Below are 22,246 nucleotides of genomic sequence, written 5' to 3'. Positions count from 1 at the left end.
TCAACTTCATTATATTTAAGCCATTATTTTTTTCTGTAGAAACCTATTCCAACATTAAATGAGTCAACTTCTGGTACGAATGTTTACATTTTGTACATTTTTTTTTTCCAACAAAAACAATTTCAAAAAAATTCTGGAAATGGTCTACTCGTGTAATTTACACACCCTCTAAAGTTTATTTTTATTTTTGTGAAAGTGTGTAAATTACATGGATTTTAATGGTATCTACACCACCATCTTTCTTTTCCTACTGGAAAAGCCAAATATTTCCCTTACACCAAGACACCTGTTCCTGTCCCTCTATTATACTTTAGCCTCTTATCACCTCTCTTCAATACTTCAGCTGAGGAGGTCTTGTCTCGCTAGCTACTTGGTGCCTATAAGAAGCACCCAATATATTCCGTAAAGTGCATTAGGAATGACGTCCAGCTAGCAGAAACCATGCTACTGCAGATATCAGATTTTGCTGCAGTTCTCTGCCTCACCGGCTCCTGTTGAACCATCTAACCTATGCCAGGGTGGAAAACGGATGCTGGACAATGATGATGATGATGATGTATACATTGTTATTGTTTGTGTGATGGATACCTTGTGATATTTAAAATAAAACAATAACAATTAACAAAAAATTAATTGTTATTGTTTGAGAAAATTATTAGTCTACATTGTATGACCAACAAAGAAGTGATGACGAGAGTGCATCAGGAAGGTCTGCAAGATATTGTCGAGAACAAAATCAGATTTGCAGGGTACATTTTACATCTGCCTGAATATAGACCAGCTTGCATTGCCGAGGGCTGGGTGGTGGAGGGTAGCTGTAGAAAGAGAGAAAGGCCACAGAAGATATTCGTGAAACACTTACAGATGAGAGTCACCTGTATAAGAAGGGAAAAAAAAATGAATGGGACAAAATGGAGACAACTCATTGCTTCTCTGGATTCCCTCCTAGCTGATGTCTTTCTTACAACAGTTGATTTGAAATATTCTCTGCATCAATATCAGCAATCATAGGCTTGCAGAACCCATTTGTACCCCAGACCAAACCAAAAAAAACAGAAGGGGTGCATAGGTGGACACACTTACATAATGTAGTCTTGGGAATCTCGAGTATAGGACAAGGTTGTCATGGCTGGATTGCTTTGATTATAGCTCTGCTTAATTAAAGCTAAACTGGTGATAAACAATAACAACAAACTACTTCAAAGGAATGCATTTATTTATTCCATTTATAAAGTATTAAATGAATTGTACATTAGGTTTAGATTTATGAAATAATAATAAAAAAAGTGTTTTGTAAAAATACAACAATATTGGGTATTTTGAAGAAGAAAAAAACAACAAAATATGTTTAAAAAAACAAAACAAAGAATAAAATGGGTAATGGATACATAAATACAAGGATTACAAATGACTGTATCACAACATCAACATATTTATATTTCCTTTCTACAAATGATTGACAACAGGTTGATATGAGTTGACCTGTAGGACGGAGGATGGTAAAGTGCTAGAACTGGTAAAGTGAAGCTACTAAAGCTGAAAAAGAAAGATAAGGCAGAGAAATGCAGAAATAAATTTGGAAAGTTATTCGCTTTTTCTTACTTTCATTCTGTGATCATATATATATATATATATATATATACACACACATTCATGTATCTTTTCCATACGAATACATGTGTGTGTGTGTGTATGTATGTATATATATATATATATATATATACACACACACACACACATACATGTGTATACATATATATATTTATATATAAATACAGATATATATTTATATATACATAGATATGCATATATATATGTACATACATACATATATATACATACATGTATATATACATACATATGTATATATACATATACATACATATGTATATATACATATGAATGAATATATATATATATATATACATATGAATGAATATATATATATATACATACATATATGCATATATACATATACATACATATGTATATATACATATGAATGAATATATATATATATATATACATATGAATGAATATATATATATATATACATATATGCATATATATATTTATATATGTAAACATATACATACATATGTATATATATAAATATGATGATATACAAATATATATACACACACACATATATATATATAAATATATATATATATATATATATACAAATCTACACACACACACACATATATATGTGTGTGTGTGGGTGCATTATTTATATACATACATGTATTGGTTAGTGGTCCATAAGTCAAAGAAAAAGCACCGTACAAGAGAAAGTGGGTGATTATACTTTTAAATTCTTGGTTATGGCAGGACTATATATTTACCCCCCACATAAAAGAGGGGAGGTGAGTGCATCCAGCATCTCTGAAGATCTGGCTGGAAACCATCAGTAAGATTCTGACCAGTTGGGATGCCATTACCAGGAAAATACTGCTTGACAATATAAAAGTGCATATATATATATATATTGTAAAATTATATTTTGGTCAAGTCAGTCTGTTTTGTGTGTAGGTGTTACACTGCACATTATCTTCAGACAAGTTACAAGACTCTGTGCACCTATAGTGAAAACCTAGAGTAAGAAATGACTGACTTGACCAAAATAAAGCTTTATTAATCTCTACTATGGTTTCATGTACTTTTTTTTCCCAACTGTCAACACTAAATATGAAAACATAAGTGCGTGTATGTATATATATATAATTTGAAGTGTTAAGTATTATATATTCATTACGGCCAGTCTTACTAGTCAGTTTCGCACTAAGGGATGGCAGTTATGGAATATATATATATTTATAAACACGCATACATATGGGTGTACACACTGAAGGAAAGGAACTGAACAAACCTGATGATTTGTTCTATTGTTAATCCAGGTTTTATACACATATATACATACCATAGATATATGTGTGTGCGTGTACCTGTATCCATATTTGTGTTTACAATCTAAAAGCTGGGGTAGTTTATGTTATAGTATGTTTTATGTCCTGTAACATAGCAGTTTGACAAATAGAAATCAATGCAATAAATATCAAATTGAAACATGTACTGGGGTCGATATTATTGCTGAAGGTGGTACCCCAGCATGGTCACAGTCCATTGTCTTAAAGCAGTAAAATAAAAGAATATATATACATATATATATATTTATATAAATAATACAAGGCTAAAGTGTCTTGAATAATTAACTATACATATCAATAAATAGAAAGCATCCTACCAAATAGATATACATGAGGTAATCAAATAACCTTGAAAATTTAAAAAAAAAATCTTAAAATCAATTTTTCACTTCAAAAATCTTGCATGTTAAAACATGTATAGAAAAATATTTGTAGTTAATAAACTACTAGAAATATAATTTTTCTATTGTTTAAAGTCTTTGTTTTGTTTTGTTTTTTTTTTGTTTTTTTTACTTGTGCTTTTTTTCTTTTTTTATCTTCACTGCATCTAAGAAGCAGATGACAAGATTTAGTCACTTTCAACTTCGATTCCTCTTCCCCATTATACTAAAATCTTAAGGTGAGTTTGATGATTAATTAATTTCTTACACAGACACAATGTTTTATTAGGGATTACGAGACGTTTTGGCACAGCCCTTTAGGCACTTCCTATTTGGCATAGCTGAGGCTTTTCTCATTTTGATGTTTCTATTTTAATGTTGTTCACATTCTCTCTCTCTCTCTCTCTCTCTGAGTTTCTCTGTGTGAGCATATATTTCTATATGTACAAGGAGAGGGGGAGGTGTTTATGTCAGTTGTGTTCAATTAACAAATTGTAATCTCTCTCTCTCCTTCTTCCCCCTCTCTCGCACTCACTCACTAATTATCTTTCCATGTGTATGTTTTTGTGTGTGTATGTATTCGCCTCCAGTGCCAAAAAGTACTGTTGTTGAAACAGGTTCAACGTCCAGTCTGCTATGCCTAGTCATCCCATTCTGCTTATCAAACAAGAGGAGTTATATGACGTTTGTGCTACACACACATATATATATAACCTAATGTTGGAGAAGTCGCACCTATTTCAATGCTAATGCAAACAGCACAAACGTTATATATTCCCTTTCCCTAACAAGACACTGTGTTTGTCTAAGAAATAAACTCACATTAAAACTTAGTAGATTTAGGTAGCCAGAGTTTACATATACATATACATATCCATATACATACATATACATATCCATATACATATATATATATATATATATATATACTTATATCCACACACACACACACACATATATATATACATGCATACATACATGCATACATACATACATACATATATATACCACATATATATATATATACATATGTCCACACTCACACACACACACATATATATATATACACACACACACACATACACACGCATTCCATAGTGCTTTCAAACCAGGGTTAAATTGTTGAGTGTAGTAAAATTAAAATGTTTGATTTTTGCTGGTGAAAGCTGAGAAATTAAGAAAAGAATCAAAAGAAATATATGATAGTGAAGGTAGGTGGTAAATTCAAAAATCATTTTGAAAAAATTCATTCAAACAAAAATTCAAAAATTCATTACAGTTATTTCCTAGGTTTATCCTAGGAAATCAGTTGACAATTTTTACATCAGATTTCAAGTTCAACTATGAGAAACTACAAATTACTTACTAATAAAAAGGTTTTTTTTATCAGTATAAAGAGAGAAAATAATTGACTTGACAGCTGAATTTTGTCTTTTTTTAACTTTAAAAACAACAAGTTTTGTTGAAGTGAAATAAGGAACGAGAAGAAGCAATTCAAACAACTAATTCCTGCTCAAAAGATACACTTTAAGAAAATTTTTAAGGTAAAAGACCCTTGTATTTATAAAGAAACTGTGATTCTCATTACGTTTTAAATTGCATTAACAGCTTGAGTGAAGTGAAATAACTTCAATTATAGATTTTAAATAAGACTAAGAATTCTGCTTGCTATGAACCTACTGTTTTTTTTTGTTTTTGTTTTCTTTTTTACCAAATTTTTAATATATTATTATTGAGAGTTCACTTCAACATTTATTATTTGGTGCGAGGAAAATTTCAACATCAAATAATAAATCTTTAAGTGGAGTTAACAGTCTTTTGTGTGCTTTTGAACAGCTATTATGTCTTTCATCCTGTAATTGCTTTAGTTTCAACACACAACCTCAGATGGAATTATTTGCCAGACAAGTAAGTACATCTCCGGAAATATTGACAGTTGATATCAGCCAAAACAGAAATCATGACTGACTAGGTTCTTTACAGATAACTTATAAGATGTATTATTATGAATTAAAGGTTTTATTGAATAATATATCCTTCAAGTATATTATTGTTTTCAATGAAGACAATTTGAAAATAGTTGCTAACATTAAAAGAAAACCTAGCCACCTATTCAGAGAAGCATTTATTTTAACTTTTAGCACACTTCGGCGCATGTCACTGTATGAGTTATTGCTGCTGTAGCTGCATTGTGTCACATTGAGAAGGGAGAAAATTTATATGGCAACATGATGCACCTACAGCATGCTAAAGGTTAATAGAATAGAAACCAAAAATGATTACTGATCCTATAAGCTTTTATTTATGACAGCTTATGATGGGATTATTTCAGACTGATCTCATCTAGAAGTGGTTTGTAACTGATAAAACATCAGATCTCTTTTCATAATACTTAAATGAGAACACATGACACCTGATGATGAAAAACATGTAACGCATGAAGCTAATTCTTACAATAAAGCCATTTTTCCAGAGTTCAAAACAACATATAAAGCTTTTTAGATGCAATTCTAAGACCATAGTTTAACCCATAACATTATAATTCTAATGTTCTAATAAATGAATTCTTCTCCCTCTTTAAAACTAAATTTCAATTCTGAATAAAATATTGAATTTTCACATTGGTTCTAATCCACAAATTGCAGGGAAGGTGTGCAACTGATTGAATCAACTTCAGAACAATACTGATTTCAAATTTTGGCACAAGGCCAGCAATTTCAGGGAAGGGAGTAAGTCGGTTACATCGACTACCTATGTTCAACTGGTACTTATTCCACTGACCTTGAAAGGATGAAAGCCGAAGTCAACCACGGCAGAATTTGAACTCAGAGCGTAAAGATAGACAAACTGCCACTAAACATTTTGCATGGCATGCTAAAGATTCTGCCAGCTCACTACCTTAACCTCCAGAACAATATTAGCACCTTTACAGGATTTGAACTAATAATATAAAGGGATATAACTAAATGCTGCCAAAGCTCCCTATTATTTGGGTCACTCAGTTTTATTTCTAAATAGAAAATTCATAGTTTATAACTTGGAACACATTAGAGTTAGCATTTTACTTAAATATGTTGACAATACAAATACTAACAATAAAATATAATAAAACTAAAATAATTTACAAATATATTTTTTTAGCTGATTGTTTTTTTAAAATTAATACTTCAAAATTGCGTAAATGGAATTTGCTTGTATGTGTTTAATTAGAGCCATATGACTAGAAGTATACGTTAACCTTAGCACAATTTTCACTCTAAGCTAACAAGCACCTCATCTTCTTGGCATTCCATCAATTATCTATTATCCAGAAATAGTAACAATATTGTTTAATCAAACCAGAATATTGGCTAAACTATGTTGAAACTAATAGTACACTTTGATCTTAGCCAAAAGGCTGGGAAGTGGTTGAAACTAATAGTAACAATATAGCTTAATCATGTGAATATTATGATGAAATCATATTGTTATTGTTATTTTTCTAGATATGGTTCATCGGTTTTATTCATGCAGTGCTAGAAAGAGAGACTAGAAGCTGACATACTCTAACATTTAAGACAATAACAATTTATTTATATACTGAGACTACGTTGTGATAAAATCACTGAATATGACTAGCAAAGAGGAGATGCTAGGCACTCCTGACAACAGTACTTTATGTCTAAATTTACTGAAAATAAGGTATTGAAAGCAAAAATTCCCAAATTTAGAACATCCATCCCTGCCTATAGTTTTCCTTAAAGATGTTCAAGTTGAGTGGCAATCATATCATCCTCATCAGTTTAAGAGAGCCTGCACCTTGGATTAACTTAATGGGATTAACTTAATGGGTTGGACGATTTGATTGAGGACTGGTGAAACCGGATGGCAACATCAGCCAACAATCTGATCTGGCAGAGTTTCTACAGCTGGATGCCCTTCCTAACGCCAACCACTCAGAGAGTGTAGTGGGTGCTTTTACGTGTCACCCGCACGAATGATGATCAAATAAACTAATGATTCTGATTACAAATCCTGCCAAGGACAATTAATTAATTAAATTAAGTTATTTAGATAGTAATACATATAAAGATGTCAATTTGCTCTTTACAATCAGAAGCTTCTATGAACGCATGTGGCTTAGTGGCTAGAATATCTGGTTCATGATCGTAAGGTCATGAGTTCAAATACTGGTGGTGCATTGTATCCTTGAGCAACACACTTTATTTCACATTGCTCCAGTCCACTCAGCTGGCAAAAATGAGTAACCTTGCAATGGATTGTTCTGATCTCGCAGGGAGTGTTCTGATCTCAGTCACCGGGGTAACCGGCCCAATGAGTTCTAGTGATAGAACTCATAGTAATGTTGAGGTAGAAATGTCCAGGGCTTGATGATGATGAGGAGGATATTTTGAGATCATATTGAACGATTAAGAAAAGTAAAATACAGGCCATTTCCCATGGCAACGCCATCACAACCATGACTGTGGGGCACAGCTGAGCACGCCATTTGTTCTTGTGAGTGTGGCCCATTACCCCCTCCCCCTTCTGCTGTTAAAACTTGTTCAAACTAAAGATTCTATCTGCTTACATAAAATACTTCAGCTTTATGTAGTCAATCGAAATTTTTATTAAAAGAAACCCAAAGACAAAATGTCTATTAAAAACCTTGAGATTTTAAGTGCCAGTTTTTTGGCATGAAGTGGAATGAAAAAGTCTTCCCCCAGGAGAGGATGCTGAACCAGTTTGGCAACATTACCAGAGGACAAGACACCTATTCTCAATAAAGATAAGATTATCTTAGAAGAAGATGAAAATATTGACACCTACTTGAGATATAAGGTTTGCAAATTGGGTGGGTGTGAATTTTATATAGCTTTTATATGGGAGGTGGGGATAACTGGGAAGAGTGATTGCTGTGTATAGAATGAAGTACATTGCTTATAATTCGCTGAGCTTAGACTTACTCATGGCCCAGGAGAAGATAATGGAAAATTGTTCCAGAGAATCCTGTAAAGTCACAGTTCAAGTCAAATCATTTGACTCCTAAAATTATGGAAATAGCTGGAGGTAATAAATATTCAGTTATGATTAACCCTTTCGTTACCAACCCGGTGAAACTAGCTCTGGCTCTGAGTACAAATGTCTTGTTTTCACAAATTTTGTATTAAAATTTTCCACCAAACCTTAGTCACAATTTATGTTCCTAACACTAGCTGAATGATAACTAAGTTATTTTACTAAATTCTTTGTTATATTTAAAATAATTGAAAGAAACAGAGCATCTCAACAGAAATATGGGAACAAAGGGGTTAAAAGCACTCATGCTGGTGCCATGTAGAAAGCACTAGTGATGGTGCCACATTAACCCTTTTGATACCAACCCACCTGAAACCACTTCTGGCCCTGTAGTACAAATGTCTTGTTTTCATTAGTTCTGAATTAAAATCTTCCACCAAACCTTAGTCACAATTTATGTTCCTAACACTAACTTCATGATAACTAAGTTATTTTTACTAAATTCTTTGTTATATTTAAAATTAATTGAAAGAAACACAGAGCATCTCAAAATAAATACAGTAACGAAAGGGTTAACATTAAGCATGTAGTTAATTGAATTAACAGATTATAAGGTTTTATTTATGACATATATTGCAGTCACTGTGATTAAATTGCTTCTAAGCCCCAGATTATCTCTAAATGAGCAGATCTATGATGAAAAGCATTCCAGATGTGACCATTCCATCTTTATTTCAGGTAGGACAATATTATCCAGTGTGACTCTTCCTTCTCTCTCTCTCTCTCTCTCTCTCTTTGAAGACAAAGGTATGATTTGAGGGAAATACAGACGTTTCTCTTGATGGCTCATGAGTATTATTCTTATATAGCATTAAATAAAGTAACTAGTAACATCAGTCTTGATTCTAGCAAATCTAAATCCCACAGAAATTATAATTACTGAGAGCCTATGACATAATGTATTGATTAGTTCACTAGTATTAACGTATTTAATGCTGAGAAAGAAGCATTTTCAAGAAGAATACAGCATTTTTGTGGCTTTCAATCAGTAGTATATTCAGAAATATGCTCTTCTGAACCAATTCTGTTCCTATCAGTGATAACAGATATATATATATATATATATATATATATATATATATACATGTACAGTAGCTTGCTTACCAACCACATGGTTCCAGGTTCAGTCCCACAGTGTGGCACCTTGGGCAAGTGTCTTCTATAGCCATGTGCCGACCAAAGTCTTGTGAGTGGATTTCGTAGACGGAAACTGAAAGAAGCCCATCATGTGTGTGTGTGTTTGTGTGTCTGTGTTTGTTCCCCCCAACATCGCTTGATAACCAATGCTGGTGTGTTTATGTCCCCATAACATAGTGGTTCAGCAAAAAGAGACTGATAGAATAAGTACTAGGCTTACAAAGAATAAGTCCTGGGGTTGATTTGCTCGACTAAAGCTACTGCTCCAGCATGGCTGCAGTCAGATTACTGAAACAAGTAAAAGAGTAAAGGAATACACACACACACACACAATTAAATGTGTGTGTGTGTGTCTATGTGTCTGTCACACCTCTACCCCCACCCCACCACTTGACAACCGGTGTTGGTTTGTTTACATCCCATAACTTAGTGGTTTGGCAAAAAGAACTGAAAGAAAAAAATACCAGACTGAAAATAAGTAGTAGGGCTGATTTGTTTGATTAAATCTCTTCAATGTGATAGTCCAGCATGGCTGCAGTTCAATGACTGAAACAAGTAATAGATAAAAGATATTGATGCAATAAATATGCAGATCAAACAGTTAGAACTCACAGAAAAATTTTGAAATATTATAACTGTAATTCAACTGTGAATTATAATTACGATTTGTGCTTTATACTTTATGAAAGTCCTTCTGGCCCTCAAAACAATAGTTCATGTAGTAAACCAAAGGAAATTCGTATAAATGAAATACATGGACAGCTTTTAATATCATACCTTTCCCTGAGACATTAAACTAATTGACGGGTTTCTTTTTTGTTTAATTAAAATAAGATCAGAGATTTGGTAATTTGTCTATGAATTTTCCACTGCATAACAGAATCCAATGTAAGTTGGCTGATGTTATGAAGGGCATTCAACTGTAAAAACCCTGCCAAAACAGACAGTGAAGCCTGGTGCAGTCTTCTTGCCTGGCTTAGCCAGCTCCTGTCAAACTGTCCGACCTATGCCAGCATGGAAAACGAACATTAAATGATGATGATGTAAAAAGGTTAGCTGGAAGAATAGTTAGAATGCTGGGAAAATGCTTTGTGGTATTTCTCCTGACTCATATTGTCCTATGATTTAGGGATCTTTTCGGGGACCAATTAAAGAAGATATTGGGGTTGACTTGTCCTCTCCCTTAAAAATTGCTGACCTTGTGGCAAAATTAGAAAGAATATACATATATATATGTATGCACAATACTCAGATTTGTAGGGATGTGTATAATTGATTGAAACAAACCCAGCACATATTTGATGGCATCAGCAGGATTTCACCCCAAAATGTAGAAAGACAGAACTAAATAATATACATTAGATCTAGCACTTTAATGTCTCAGCAGTCTCCATCACCATTTGAAAGAAGTGGGTAATTATGATGAAAGTAAAGTGAAATGGTTGCAACCAAGAACTGAAACCATATCAGTAGAATTAGTCTACTGTTGCTGCATAACATATGTCGGTTTTTATCCAATGCAAAACCTAACCATTTTGAGTGAATTTCCTTGATTAAAAACATTTAAATTTTGCTTAACACATTCATCAAGATGATATGTCAAGTGAATGATATATAAAACACTTTTTAATGACAGGAAAAAAATGAAACATCATTCTGAATCAGGAATTCAAAGGACAATGGACATTTATCCATACCTCTGAAATAAACAGCCTTTGGCTCACAAGTTTCAATGAATTTCTCTGGTGAAAAACATTTAAATCTTGTTAAATGTGTCCATCTTGACAGACGAAGATATCACTGATTGCACTTCTATTTCATTTCATTTTTCTTTTACACCTATTTGTATACATGACTCTGAAAGACTTAACTTTGACTTAAATCTATTAATTGTCCACGAGCTGTTCTGATGAAATATATAAATATCAAACCACGCGTATGGAGATGATGAAAAAAAAATGAAAAGAAACAACAATATAGACTAGAATACTTAACTTTAATTAGATTTCAACCTTCATGCTATGCTTTACATTGAAGATGGGTAAAAAATTCCTTTTTGTAAATACAATACAGAATGCTAAACTTTATGAGTATGAAGTTTCATACTATGAATTACATTAAACAATAAATTACTTCTATCCTGCAAAGAGAGAGGAAAAAAAAAGGAAATTATCCTACAAACTGTAGGAAAAGATATGTTATGTGAATGATAACTTGCTCTGAACTTTGCCCTATCATGATATCTCAATATAACCAATACCAATCCTTTATGCAGCAGTATAAAGAAAAAGGTGAAGTCATAGCCTTTCACACCCAAGGGATAAAAATAAAAACAGAAACATTGTTGACCTTCAACTGAAATATTACAGTTGGTGATACAGTGGAAATGTCGATGAGTAAAATTTTCAAGATGGCCACCAGAAGGAATGAAGAAACTAATAGGTCTTTTAAAATTTTTATTTTTAAACTTAATAAAGAGTTGGAATTAAGATATGAAGGGCTGCAGGCATCTATGATAGTGATAAAATAATTTTTTTTTTTTTTGCTGGTGTGTCCAAAGTAGAATTTGTTTTTACTAGGCAATGTAAGCAGGAGATATAAATGATTGTTTGAACTATAATATATGGCTAGAGCATACGTCATCAACCTCAGATAGTATAAATGGGTAAATAATTACAATGCAGAAAATTTTGTATAAAAACAAAGATTCTTTTCTTCAGTAGGTCAATGATGTATGACACTTTCACTTCACCCTTTCCCAGATTCTCCATCTAGGAAAAAAACTTAAGATGACATTCTTTAAAAATTCAATCTTATAGGATTGACATGGTGATAAGTTAGCCATGAAAAGGGAAATGATCAATCAAAATTAGATTAATTCAGAGTTTAAAAAAAAAAGGTAGTCTCTAAAATATTCAATGATTTGTCTGTTTTCCAGAGAGAGCAATATTTGACTTGGTCATACAAGAATCGGCCTACTAGCTTGAAGGTTTTCAATTTCTATCCATTTTTTGAAGTCTCAATTACTCAGTTTAAGAATAGATACTAAGATAAATTATCAGTATATGAATGTATATAAATTCCCTATAATAAAACAGTGAAAGAGAAAACCAGTTATTAAACATATACAAGTAAAATTACCAATGTACAAAGCTATGACACATAACATTGATATCTTGTACTCATCTATACCAATCCTTACATTAAAAGTAATTTTGCTCTTAATATAGCTATCATTAAAAGAAAAGGAAAAAAAAGATAATTTTCACAGTAACAAGGCAGTTTCACATAAATATTTTATCATGTATTAAACTTTATAAGGTACCGTCAATTCAACCAATTTCTTTTTTTCAAGTGAATTAGTCACTTACTTAAAATAAGATAGAATTCTTTTATACTCTAACTACAATAACTAAATGTCACCTTTACACAAGATAAACAAAAATATAAAGGTTTATGTGGAATATATATGTGCATATATATATATATGTGTGCGTGTATATATATATACATACATACATATATACACACACACATATATATATATACATATACACACAAACATATATATATATTGTTGTATTTGGGGATGGTCATGTTGCCAGTTTAGCCAATAAATATATATACATATATATATATATATATACACATACACACACACATATATATAAATATACATACATACATATACATAGATAGACATACATACACATATACATACATATATCTATATCTATCTATCTATATGTGTGTGTGTGTAAAATCTGTTTTAAAATATATAAAGTGAAGCAGATTATAAATCGGGACAAATACAACCATGAAGGCTTTAGATTAAGTAGGATAGGATAAATAAAATAAAATAAAAACTAGTAAAGTAAAATAAGGATGGAGTAAGATGGGAAAGGCAGAATTAAGATGTGAGTTTACCAAAACATCATCATTTAATGGTGTTTTCCATGCTGGACACTTTCATAGTATGTTTTGACTTGGTTTCTACAGTTGGATGTTCTTCCTAATGTCAACCACTTCACAGAATCTACTGAGTGCTTTTACATGGCACCAGCACACACACCATTGCTTTTAACATGGCACCTTGGTTTTAGGATCTCACTTCTGTTGTGGTGGGCAAGTTTACTTGAGTACAGCAATGTTCCACATATCTGAGTCCTCTGTCATCTCCTTCGTAAGGCTTAGCATTTTGAGATCAGCCTTCAATACTTTGTACTATGTCTTCCTGGGTCTCTCTCAACTTCCACAACTTCCCTCCACTTCAAATGATCAACACTTCTTTAGGCAACTATCCTCATCCATCCACATTACATGACCAAAACCAGCGCAGTCTTCTCTCTTGCACACTGCATCTAATTCCTCTCAATACATTAATGCTCTGTTGCATATGCACACAGACAATGCACATTCAGTAGAGCATATCAGCTTTGTTCCTCTCCAGCCTTTGCATGTCTTTTGCATTCAAAGCCCACATCTTACTGTCATGCAGCATTGCAGTTTGTCCATATGCATTATATAATCTTGACATTTTTAACAATTTGTGCCACTGACACCCTTAGAGACTTATCATTTACCCTTAGGATCAGTCCACACATTGTTATAGTTTCCTTATATTACAATTCATTAAATAAATCAATTCATTATATTAAATTTAAGCTTGAGATCGCACTGGTTTGATGAGCCTTTTCTGAAACACAGACTTGACATGACTTGGTGGAGGGGTGCAGTTCTTATGCTCTCACCCAGGAGTAATTCAGCTGATTACATCAACTCCAGTGCTTACTCAACTGGTACTTATTATATTACATTATATTATATTATATTCTTCTCTTGCTTCCCATGCAATCTTACAACCCACCCCCACCCATCCACTCACTTTTCGCCTTGAAGGCCCACCTGGACACCTCATCTCAACTCCCTCTTTGCAGTTCCTACTGATCATTCTCTCCTCCTCCAACTAAATCTGAGTAACCATGCAGTTCCTCTACAAGAACCTGCTCTGCCCCCTCACTTCTCCAGTACTTTAATCCCTTGTCCCCTCAGGGTTTGTAATCTTGCAAGCTGCATGGTGACCTCAATAGAGATGGTAACAAGTAAAAGGCACCCAATACACACTGTAAAGTGGTTGTTGTTAGGAAGGGCATCCATGTGGACCATGGATATTAAAAAGGGAGATGATGGTCCTCATCATATATTATACCCTAATTACGTATCACCGCTTAACTCATATGTAATCGCCTCCTAATTCTGCTTTTCACCTCCACTTTCATTTTCACTTTATTGATTTTTATTTTGTTTTAGTTTATCTATCTTATCTTAATGAAAACCCTTCTTCATTATAGTTGTCCTGGTCTATAATCGGTTCTGCTTTATTCGTATGTCTTGTTCTGCTAATTATATAAGTACATATATTATTTAAGTAAGAGAACCGGTTAGATATTTTGCTTTTTTCTATTTAGTTCATCTGTTATTATTTCATACTATGATGGCTGAAGAGAAAAAGTCTCTTGCCAAGCATAAATGAATCTCCTTTTTCCATTAAAGTTTTTTTGTTTAAAGAAAAAAATCTAAACTGTTTACATAAATTTTTAAAAAAATGACTGTAATCGATACAAAAACATTTGAGCAATCCGGGAAAAAATAATTAAAGTACATTTGTTATTTCATCGTAATAATCTTTGGTTTTGTAATATGTAAAACAACACCGAAGCATTTTATAAACTATACATTGAAATAACAGAGCGGCGGGAAGTTATGTAGACATTTACATAATGAAGTTACGACCGATAAATTGGGAATTAAATACGAGTAAAAATTAATTATTTCAGAAAATCTTACGTTTTGCAAAGAGTCTACTCTTTCACCAATAAGAAAATCTAATTTTCCATTTCAGTCTTTGTAATAAATAATGTAGAGGTTTTATCCAATTAAATATTAAATAAGAATAAATTAAACATTAAATAAGAATAATTTTGTGAAAATAAATATAAAAAATTAAAATATTGTATTGATAAAAAAACAAATTGTTTTGGAATGACTGCCAGAAAAAGTTAAAATAATACATGTTAACGTTTGAACTTACAGTTTAAGAGCTGTTTACTTTCAAAATAAGCATTTATAATAATTAAACCATAAAACGAAACAAAACTTAACTGAGAGAAAAAAAGAAAAGTCTTCAGTAACACATGTCTATGGATGAACCAAATGGTGCTAAATGTCAGAACTCCAAGCCAGTATCCATCTCAAAATTGTAACCATAAAAGTCTTCATCATATTCATAATCATTATTGTCCGAATCTTGTTCTTCGTCGTTAGAAGTCCCACTGTCTTCTGTATCACACACTGAAACTTGCATATTAACATGCAAGGCAGTCGCATAAGAATCATCGTATGTGTCATAACTTTCTAACATATCAAGGATACTTGATGATAATAATCCTGATGTTACCATAGAAACATGATCAATTGGAGGTGGAGTATGAGCCAATGCCATAGGGAGAGTTTCAGATACTTCATAAATTGTTGTGGTATATGGAGCTTCATTGTTCAACACAAATATACTATGACTGGTAGAAGCTTGCAATTGATATCCGTAAAGCTGAGCATTATGATCAGAAAACGAACCCGGCACAGGAATCCGTCGAAGTGAAGTTACCCATTTGCCCCTAGTTTCATCTAATACCAGTGCTGGTTTTCCAGGAAGGTACACAAATACCGTATCTTCTCTAATACACATGATGTAAGGCCTTGCAAAATCATCATAAGTAATATCAGGTGGAGGAATATCCCAGCTAGAAAATTGTTTCATCTTTGCATCGAACATTGCAAAGCCAACAGATTTCTTGATGCAAAATTCCTCGGATGGACCCGTTCGATGACGGTACCAAAGATAAATAAATTGGTTGTTTTTCACTACAGCACGTGCCAAACTAATAATCCTGGAACTAGGTATATGGTAACATGAATAAAGATGCGTTTGCAAGTTACAAAGGAAAAGATGTCCAGTACCTTCCTTATTTCCAATGACAAAGAAATGATTGTTGCAGTAAACTATGGCAGGAGGTACAGTTCGATAGTTTGTCAATGTTGTTCTATAACTCGGGTTATAGTAGTCGACAGTTCTAAAAGAATACAAAGTGGTTTTTTGGGTTTGTAAATCTATGGCAATCACATTAATTTTAAGCATATCGGTAGGATAGGGAAAACTAGAACATAGATAAAGATATAATTGACTTTTGTTCAGCAGGACATTGCATAAGGACTGTCGTGGTGGGATAAGTTGCAATAAACGTTCTTTTGGAATAGGCATGCAGTACCACTTCTGCTCAGAAATGTTGTAAACTATAAGCTTAAAAAACTTCATACCTTGATTCCACACTACAGCAAGTAACACCTGCTGACTATGTTCAAATCCATGTGAAGTGTTTTCGGTAAAAATAGCACTGGCTTCCATTGTTTTATTCGACGGAATTTCTTCAGAAGACCCGTGGTATGAATGCCACAGGCTAGCCATCCCAGTTCTGGCAAGAGCCCGGCCAAAGAAAGGTGCTTCGTTTATCAGATCGCATACCCAAACTTTGATGCACAAATTTAATTCTTCGAGAAATTGCTTACGACCGTCAGGATCATATTCAACCCAACGATGAATCAATTTCTTAAGATCTTTGTGCCGAGTATGTTGTACAACAGCCGGGTTTTCTAATAAAACTAATAAGCAAGACACAGACAGTTCGAGGATGTCATCATGAAATATCAAATAGTCATGGAATCGCGCTTCAATTATTTTCTGACAATATTCTTTCACTTCGTGTAGGCTATGGTCTTCTGCTAGGAATCGAACGCGCAGACAATTGTTTAAATCGAGATTACCGAGATCCAAATAGAACTGTCGGCAGAAGTCTTTGACATCGTCCAATAAAAGGAAATCGGCAATGCGAAGGACATCCTCAACATTATCCAATGTGAGAGCGATTGTCCCAGTGTATATATAGTCGAGGACGCTTGCAAATACGCTGTCTCTCTGCAATGAAAGCGACTCGGAGAGGTCTACCTCTCTAGTTGTCTTCTCTTTCATGTCGCAAGTAAACATAGATAAAAAATAAGGACTCCATAGAGCAAGAATAGCCCTATGGGCTTGAAAACACTGACCGTGTAATTTGAGGACAACATCACATAATTCTCCAGTCTCTCTCTGTTTCAACAGTGGCCTTATAATGAATTCATGAACATTTTTGGAGAAGTGTTTTCGCGTGGCTTTCATGTAGTGAGACATTTCTTGCACTCCTCTTCGACAATTTAGTTTAATTTGACAATTTGTTTAATTGGAGCATATGTACGTCTCTGTAGTGTCATAGTTGTATAAAATTTATCCGAAAGAACATACTTTCTAAACAATAAAATTTACTATAAAAGGATCATTAAAGTTACATATCAAAATAATTAATATGCAATAATATAGGATGTCATTCATTTGAGATTTGCGTATTTGATAACTCACATAGCAACCAAACAATCATCTTGTGTTCAAAAGATAAATCCGTGTCGAAAATTCCATAAATAGTGTTCATATGTTTATATACTGTTTCATTTGTTAGACGTAATGCTTCGTTTTTTACAAGTATCATGACATCCCGTGGTATTTGTCAAAAATTCAGTCGAGCTCCTACTAGAACACAAAGCACAGATAACTCTGATTTACGAAGCCTAATCATAAACTATTTTATAATATTGATCTTATAATTGTTAATTAAAGCGATTGTTTTTTTTTGTTTTTTTTTTAATAATAAATGTCTATTTGTCTGGATATCAATTAATTCAGATGATTAATTGTGTTAAATGGACTATGTCCAGTCTAACATAATCCATTATCATTCTTTTATGCATTATTATTAAATTTATATACTCATTTCCAAATCCGACTCTTCGTAACTCCCGGGAGCTTGCCATTTAAATATATATATATATATATATATATATATATATATACACATATATATCGGTACTAAGCTTCATATAATATTTCATGAACAAAAATAAACATATGATTGATTAATATATATTGCTGTTGTTTTATTAATAATCTATTTTAGCATTTTTGTATTGAAAAATAAACGAGCTGACGGAAATAACTCAGGTAGGTCAATGGTATGAATTTGAACAATTAAATGAAAGCGATGAACTGAAATGAACGATGTACACAAATAAATTCTTAATTGATATTTATAATTAGAACTGGAAAACGAAACTAAAAAAAAAAGAAGCCTAGCGGCAATTGTTAGTGGCTCTCATGGAGCAGGGGAGATAAATTTTAAGACGTTCAGAATTAATTTCTGTAGTTAATTTAAATACTTAGGGTACTGCTTAGACCAAAATAATTTTCATAATCAAAAATAAAATGATCTAAAAAGAAAAAAGGAAAATCAAGCATGAATTTGGATAATTGCTTGTGCACCGTATTCAGTTTATCACCTTTAAGCCTGCTGGATTGATTTTCCTTTATAAACTAAAATCTCGCCCTTAAGTTTTTCAATTAACTTCAGCAACAGATAGGGTTCTAGACTTAAGTCTTACTATTACACTGCAAATATGAGAATTATGACACCAGCTTTTCACTTTTATTGCATTATTATATAAACAAGGGATTTAAATTGTATTGTTGATTTTAATGAATATAAACAAAAATCTATACAGTTCTTTACATCGATTTGGTATCTATTTTATTAAAACTGTGGATTCAAAAGATATTGATAACAGGCAAAGTTTTTGGGGTTTTTTTTTTTCTTTTTTGCATGCTGTCATTAGTTGTATTCTTCACATAATTATTCATATGTATGAATAAGAATTCAGTACTGCAAACAGGAAACTTTTCAAGATGATCAACCTCCTAGAAATAGCAGCCAAATCTCTCGAATCATACCTTAGCATTTTATAAAGAAAAAAACATACTGGTCAGTACAATCATAAATATACAAAACAAACGAGATGGTCATAGCTGGAATACCTTTGCCTCTAATCCAAGTCAATCAGAGCTAACCTGGGCTTAGACACCTATAACAGCTAAAAGAGCTTTCATAATATATATTTTGCATCCATTTATGTATCTGACGTGTGTTCTGTCAATTCTTTGTTGATTGCTCTTTGGCCTTTGACTTATAAAAGAGCTAAATTGGTGAGAGGTATCATACTCCTTGGATTTTCTCTGCTAATCCTTCATACAACCTAAGCCCAGATCCATAAATTGGTTCATAAGTAGCTGCACAAGTGTACTAGTAAAGAAAAGTACCAACAAAACTTGGCAGTCACCACCATCGGCTAGGAGATATTCACCTAACATTGTAACACTTGTAAAATGAAGGAGCATGTATGTGAAGATTTCACCTGCTAGAAATAGTAGCCAAATTTTCTCTTATCTTATAAAGAAGACGCATTGATTAATGTAGTCCTAAATATTAAAAAATAAATGACCCCCCCCCCCCATATGAAATGAGTCAGTCATGATTGGAATGCTTTCAATCAAAAGTTAACTCTCTCTCAGAGGTAAACAACAGCAAAAGCTACAAGGTAGCCGTCAAGAAAGCAAAGAAAATGACTTCATCCATCACACAGCCTGCAAGTGTCCTACATCTCCTAAATTATAGTCAGACTTCAGTCCTTTACCAAAAAGATTTATACTAACTTCTTAGATGCCTGAAACAAATAAAAGAATATAGCATGAAGAGTTGTTGAATAGGTCACAGTATGTTTGGCAAATGAGTTAGATAAAGGACACCAAAATAGGAATAACAATAAAGATGAAGTGAAGACTGTGTATATAGTGTGTGGGGTTAATTGGCAAAAAATATTACCATCTCCAAACAGAACCAGATTTAGGCCTCATTTCTCGGTTTAGCTTCCATACCTGGAATTTGCTCTCCAGTTTTATTATAGGTTCAGCTATGAGAACTAGATCACGGCATATAGTAGTTCCCATGAACAGCAAGTCTTAACCCTCTCAGATCTGGGCCCATGTCTAACTTTACCTTTTACCCGAACCCCTGAACAAAGAAGTAAGTAGTTGTGTATACAATATCAATTGCCCGTCAAATCACAAGGGTCCATCAATTCTTGTTGAGATACTCTTTTACTTGTTTCAGTAATGACTGTGGCCATGCTGGAGCACCGCCTTTAGTCGAGCAAATCGCCCCCCAGGACTTATTCTTTGTAAGCCTAGTACTTATTCTATCGGTCTCTATTGCCGAACCGCTAAGTTACGGGGACGTAAACACACCAGCATCGGTTGTCAAGCGATATTGGGGGACAAACACAGACACACAAACATATACACACACACACATAAATATACATATATACGACGGGCTTATTTCAGTTTCCGTCTACCAGATCCACTCACAAGGCTTTGGTCGGCCCGAGACTATAGAAGACACTTGCCCAAGGTGTCACTTCTTAACAATAGAGCCATGGTTGTGTATCAGGAGAGAAATAATCTATCATTACTTGGATTAGTGGGTCTTATTAAATTTCTTCTGACCACTTGAAGTTTTTCAAACCTTCACCAGATTATTTTCACAAAATGTAGTTCTGGTGTAGTTTGCATGTTGATGACGAAAATTGATTCACATTTTAAGAAATCAGTAACAGAAGTTGCAAGTGTTGGAAGTTATGTAATTTTAAGCAATCTAAGTCCATAAACTTGAAACTACCTGCATCAGACAATATAAAGATGAGAGGGAAAGTACACTAGAACATATTTATTTTCATTTCAGGGACAAAAAAATGTTCTAATTTTATATTAGAATTTTTTTTTAATAAATAAACAAAAAAAAAATCATAGTAATAAGTGGTGGACTCTTCTGTAACAGACAACAGATGTAAGTTCTGTAATTTCTTGCTGCAAATTGAATAGATGCCAATCTCGCGATCGTGAGTGGACAGACAAAACATATAAAAGTCTTAACAAAAAACACGTGTTTCTAGCAGAAATGTATTATCGTTGAGATATGGACCATGTGACTGTCAATAAGCATTCCCGAAACTATGGATTAACTATTTATTCTGATTATTATGCCGTAAATATCGAATACATTTGAACGATATATAAATCTCATAATTTATTATATTGTTCGCTATTTAATAAACATGTCAGTCTCAACGTATTATCGAATATTTGCCATCATTACTGATACTATTTTACGGCTGAGAATCTGTTATCAGCCTTTTCCTCTCTGTCGGTAAAAATGGCGGAAGTTATGAGAGCAACCGTGGCTTCACTTTTAAAGGGAATTGACAGGTAAATTCACCTTCGTTATTGTTTTGTCGTTGAAATAACAGAGGGAAAGGAAGTTAGGCGATAATTGAGTTTATGTCCCTGGCTTCATTTTCATCTATCAGTTGCAAGTATGATCTCAATTGGCAGCTGACGTAGAAAGGAGGATGGGGTGACAGTATTTTGGCTTTTTTTTTTTTTTAAATTGTTTGTTAGTGTCCTGTTGAGAATTTTGTTGTTTTGGGATATTTTGGCTTGCAAAACAACATCAGGAAAATGAACAACAAATTCTAAATAATCTCATACAATCACCGTTTCCTGAGAATTCGTCCTGAATCATTAAAAACCAGATTAAATGAAACATTGAACTATTCAACAACGAAAATATTTTGGACTGTGATCTTTCGCTTGAAGGATATATATATACTTTTAAGCATTTGTTCATTTTTACTCTTCCTCAGGAAAGCCTA

General features: G+C 33.1%; 2 protein-coding genes across 2 annotated transcripts in view; one reads left to right on the top strand and one right to left on the bottom strand.

Moving 5' to 3' along the window:
- Nucleotides 1-1,198: 1,198 nt before the first annotated feature.
- LOC106880887 (uncharacterized) lies at nucleotides 1,199-18,320 on the bottom strand. The gene has a single exon (XM_052971482.1). It carries the CDS (start codon nucleotides 17,784-17,786, stop codon nucleotides 15,732-15,734), a length of 2,055 nt encoding a protein of 684 aa, XP_052827442.1. The 5' UTR covers nucleotides 17,787-18,320; the 3' UTR covers nucleotides 1,199-15,731.
- Nucleotides 18,321-21,685: 3,365 nt separating this feature from the next.
- The window catches only part of LOC106880899 (eukaryotic translation initiation factor 3 subunit K-like), a 7,976-nt gene continuing 7,415 nt past the window's right edge, over nucleotides 21,686-22,246 (top strand). The window contains exon 1 of the mRNA XM_052971505.1: nucleotides 21,686-21,800. Coding sequence (XP_052827465.1) covers nucleotides 21,748-21,800 — 53 coding nt within the window. The 5' untranslated portion in view covers nucleotides 21,686-21,747. The remainder of the gene's footprint in view (nucleotides 21,801-22,246) is intronic.

Source organism: Octopus bimaculoides, chromosome 11 (assembly GCF_001194135.2).
Source record: "Octopus bimaculoides isolate UCB-OBI-ISO-001 chromosome 11, ASM119413v2, whole genome shotgun sequence".
Classification (NCBI taxonomy): Eukaryota; Metazoa; Mollusca; class Cephalopoda; order Octopoda; family Octopodidae; genus Octopus; species Octopus bimaculoides.
Note: the sequence above shows the minus strand (reverse complement) of the source record. Positions and strands in the feature narration are given on the sequence as shown.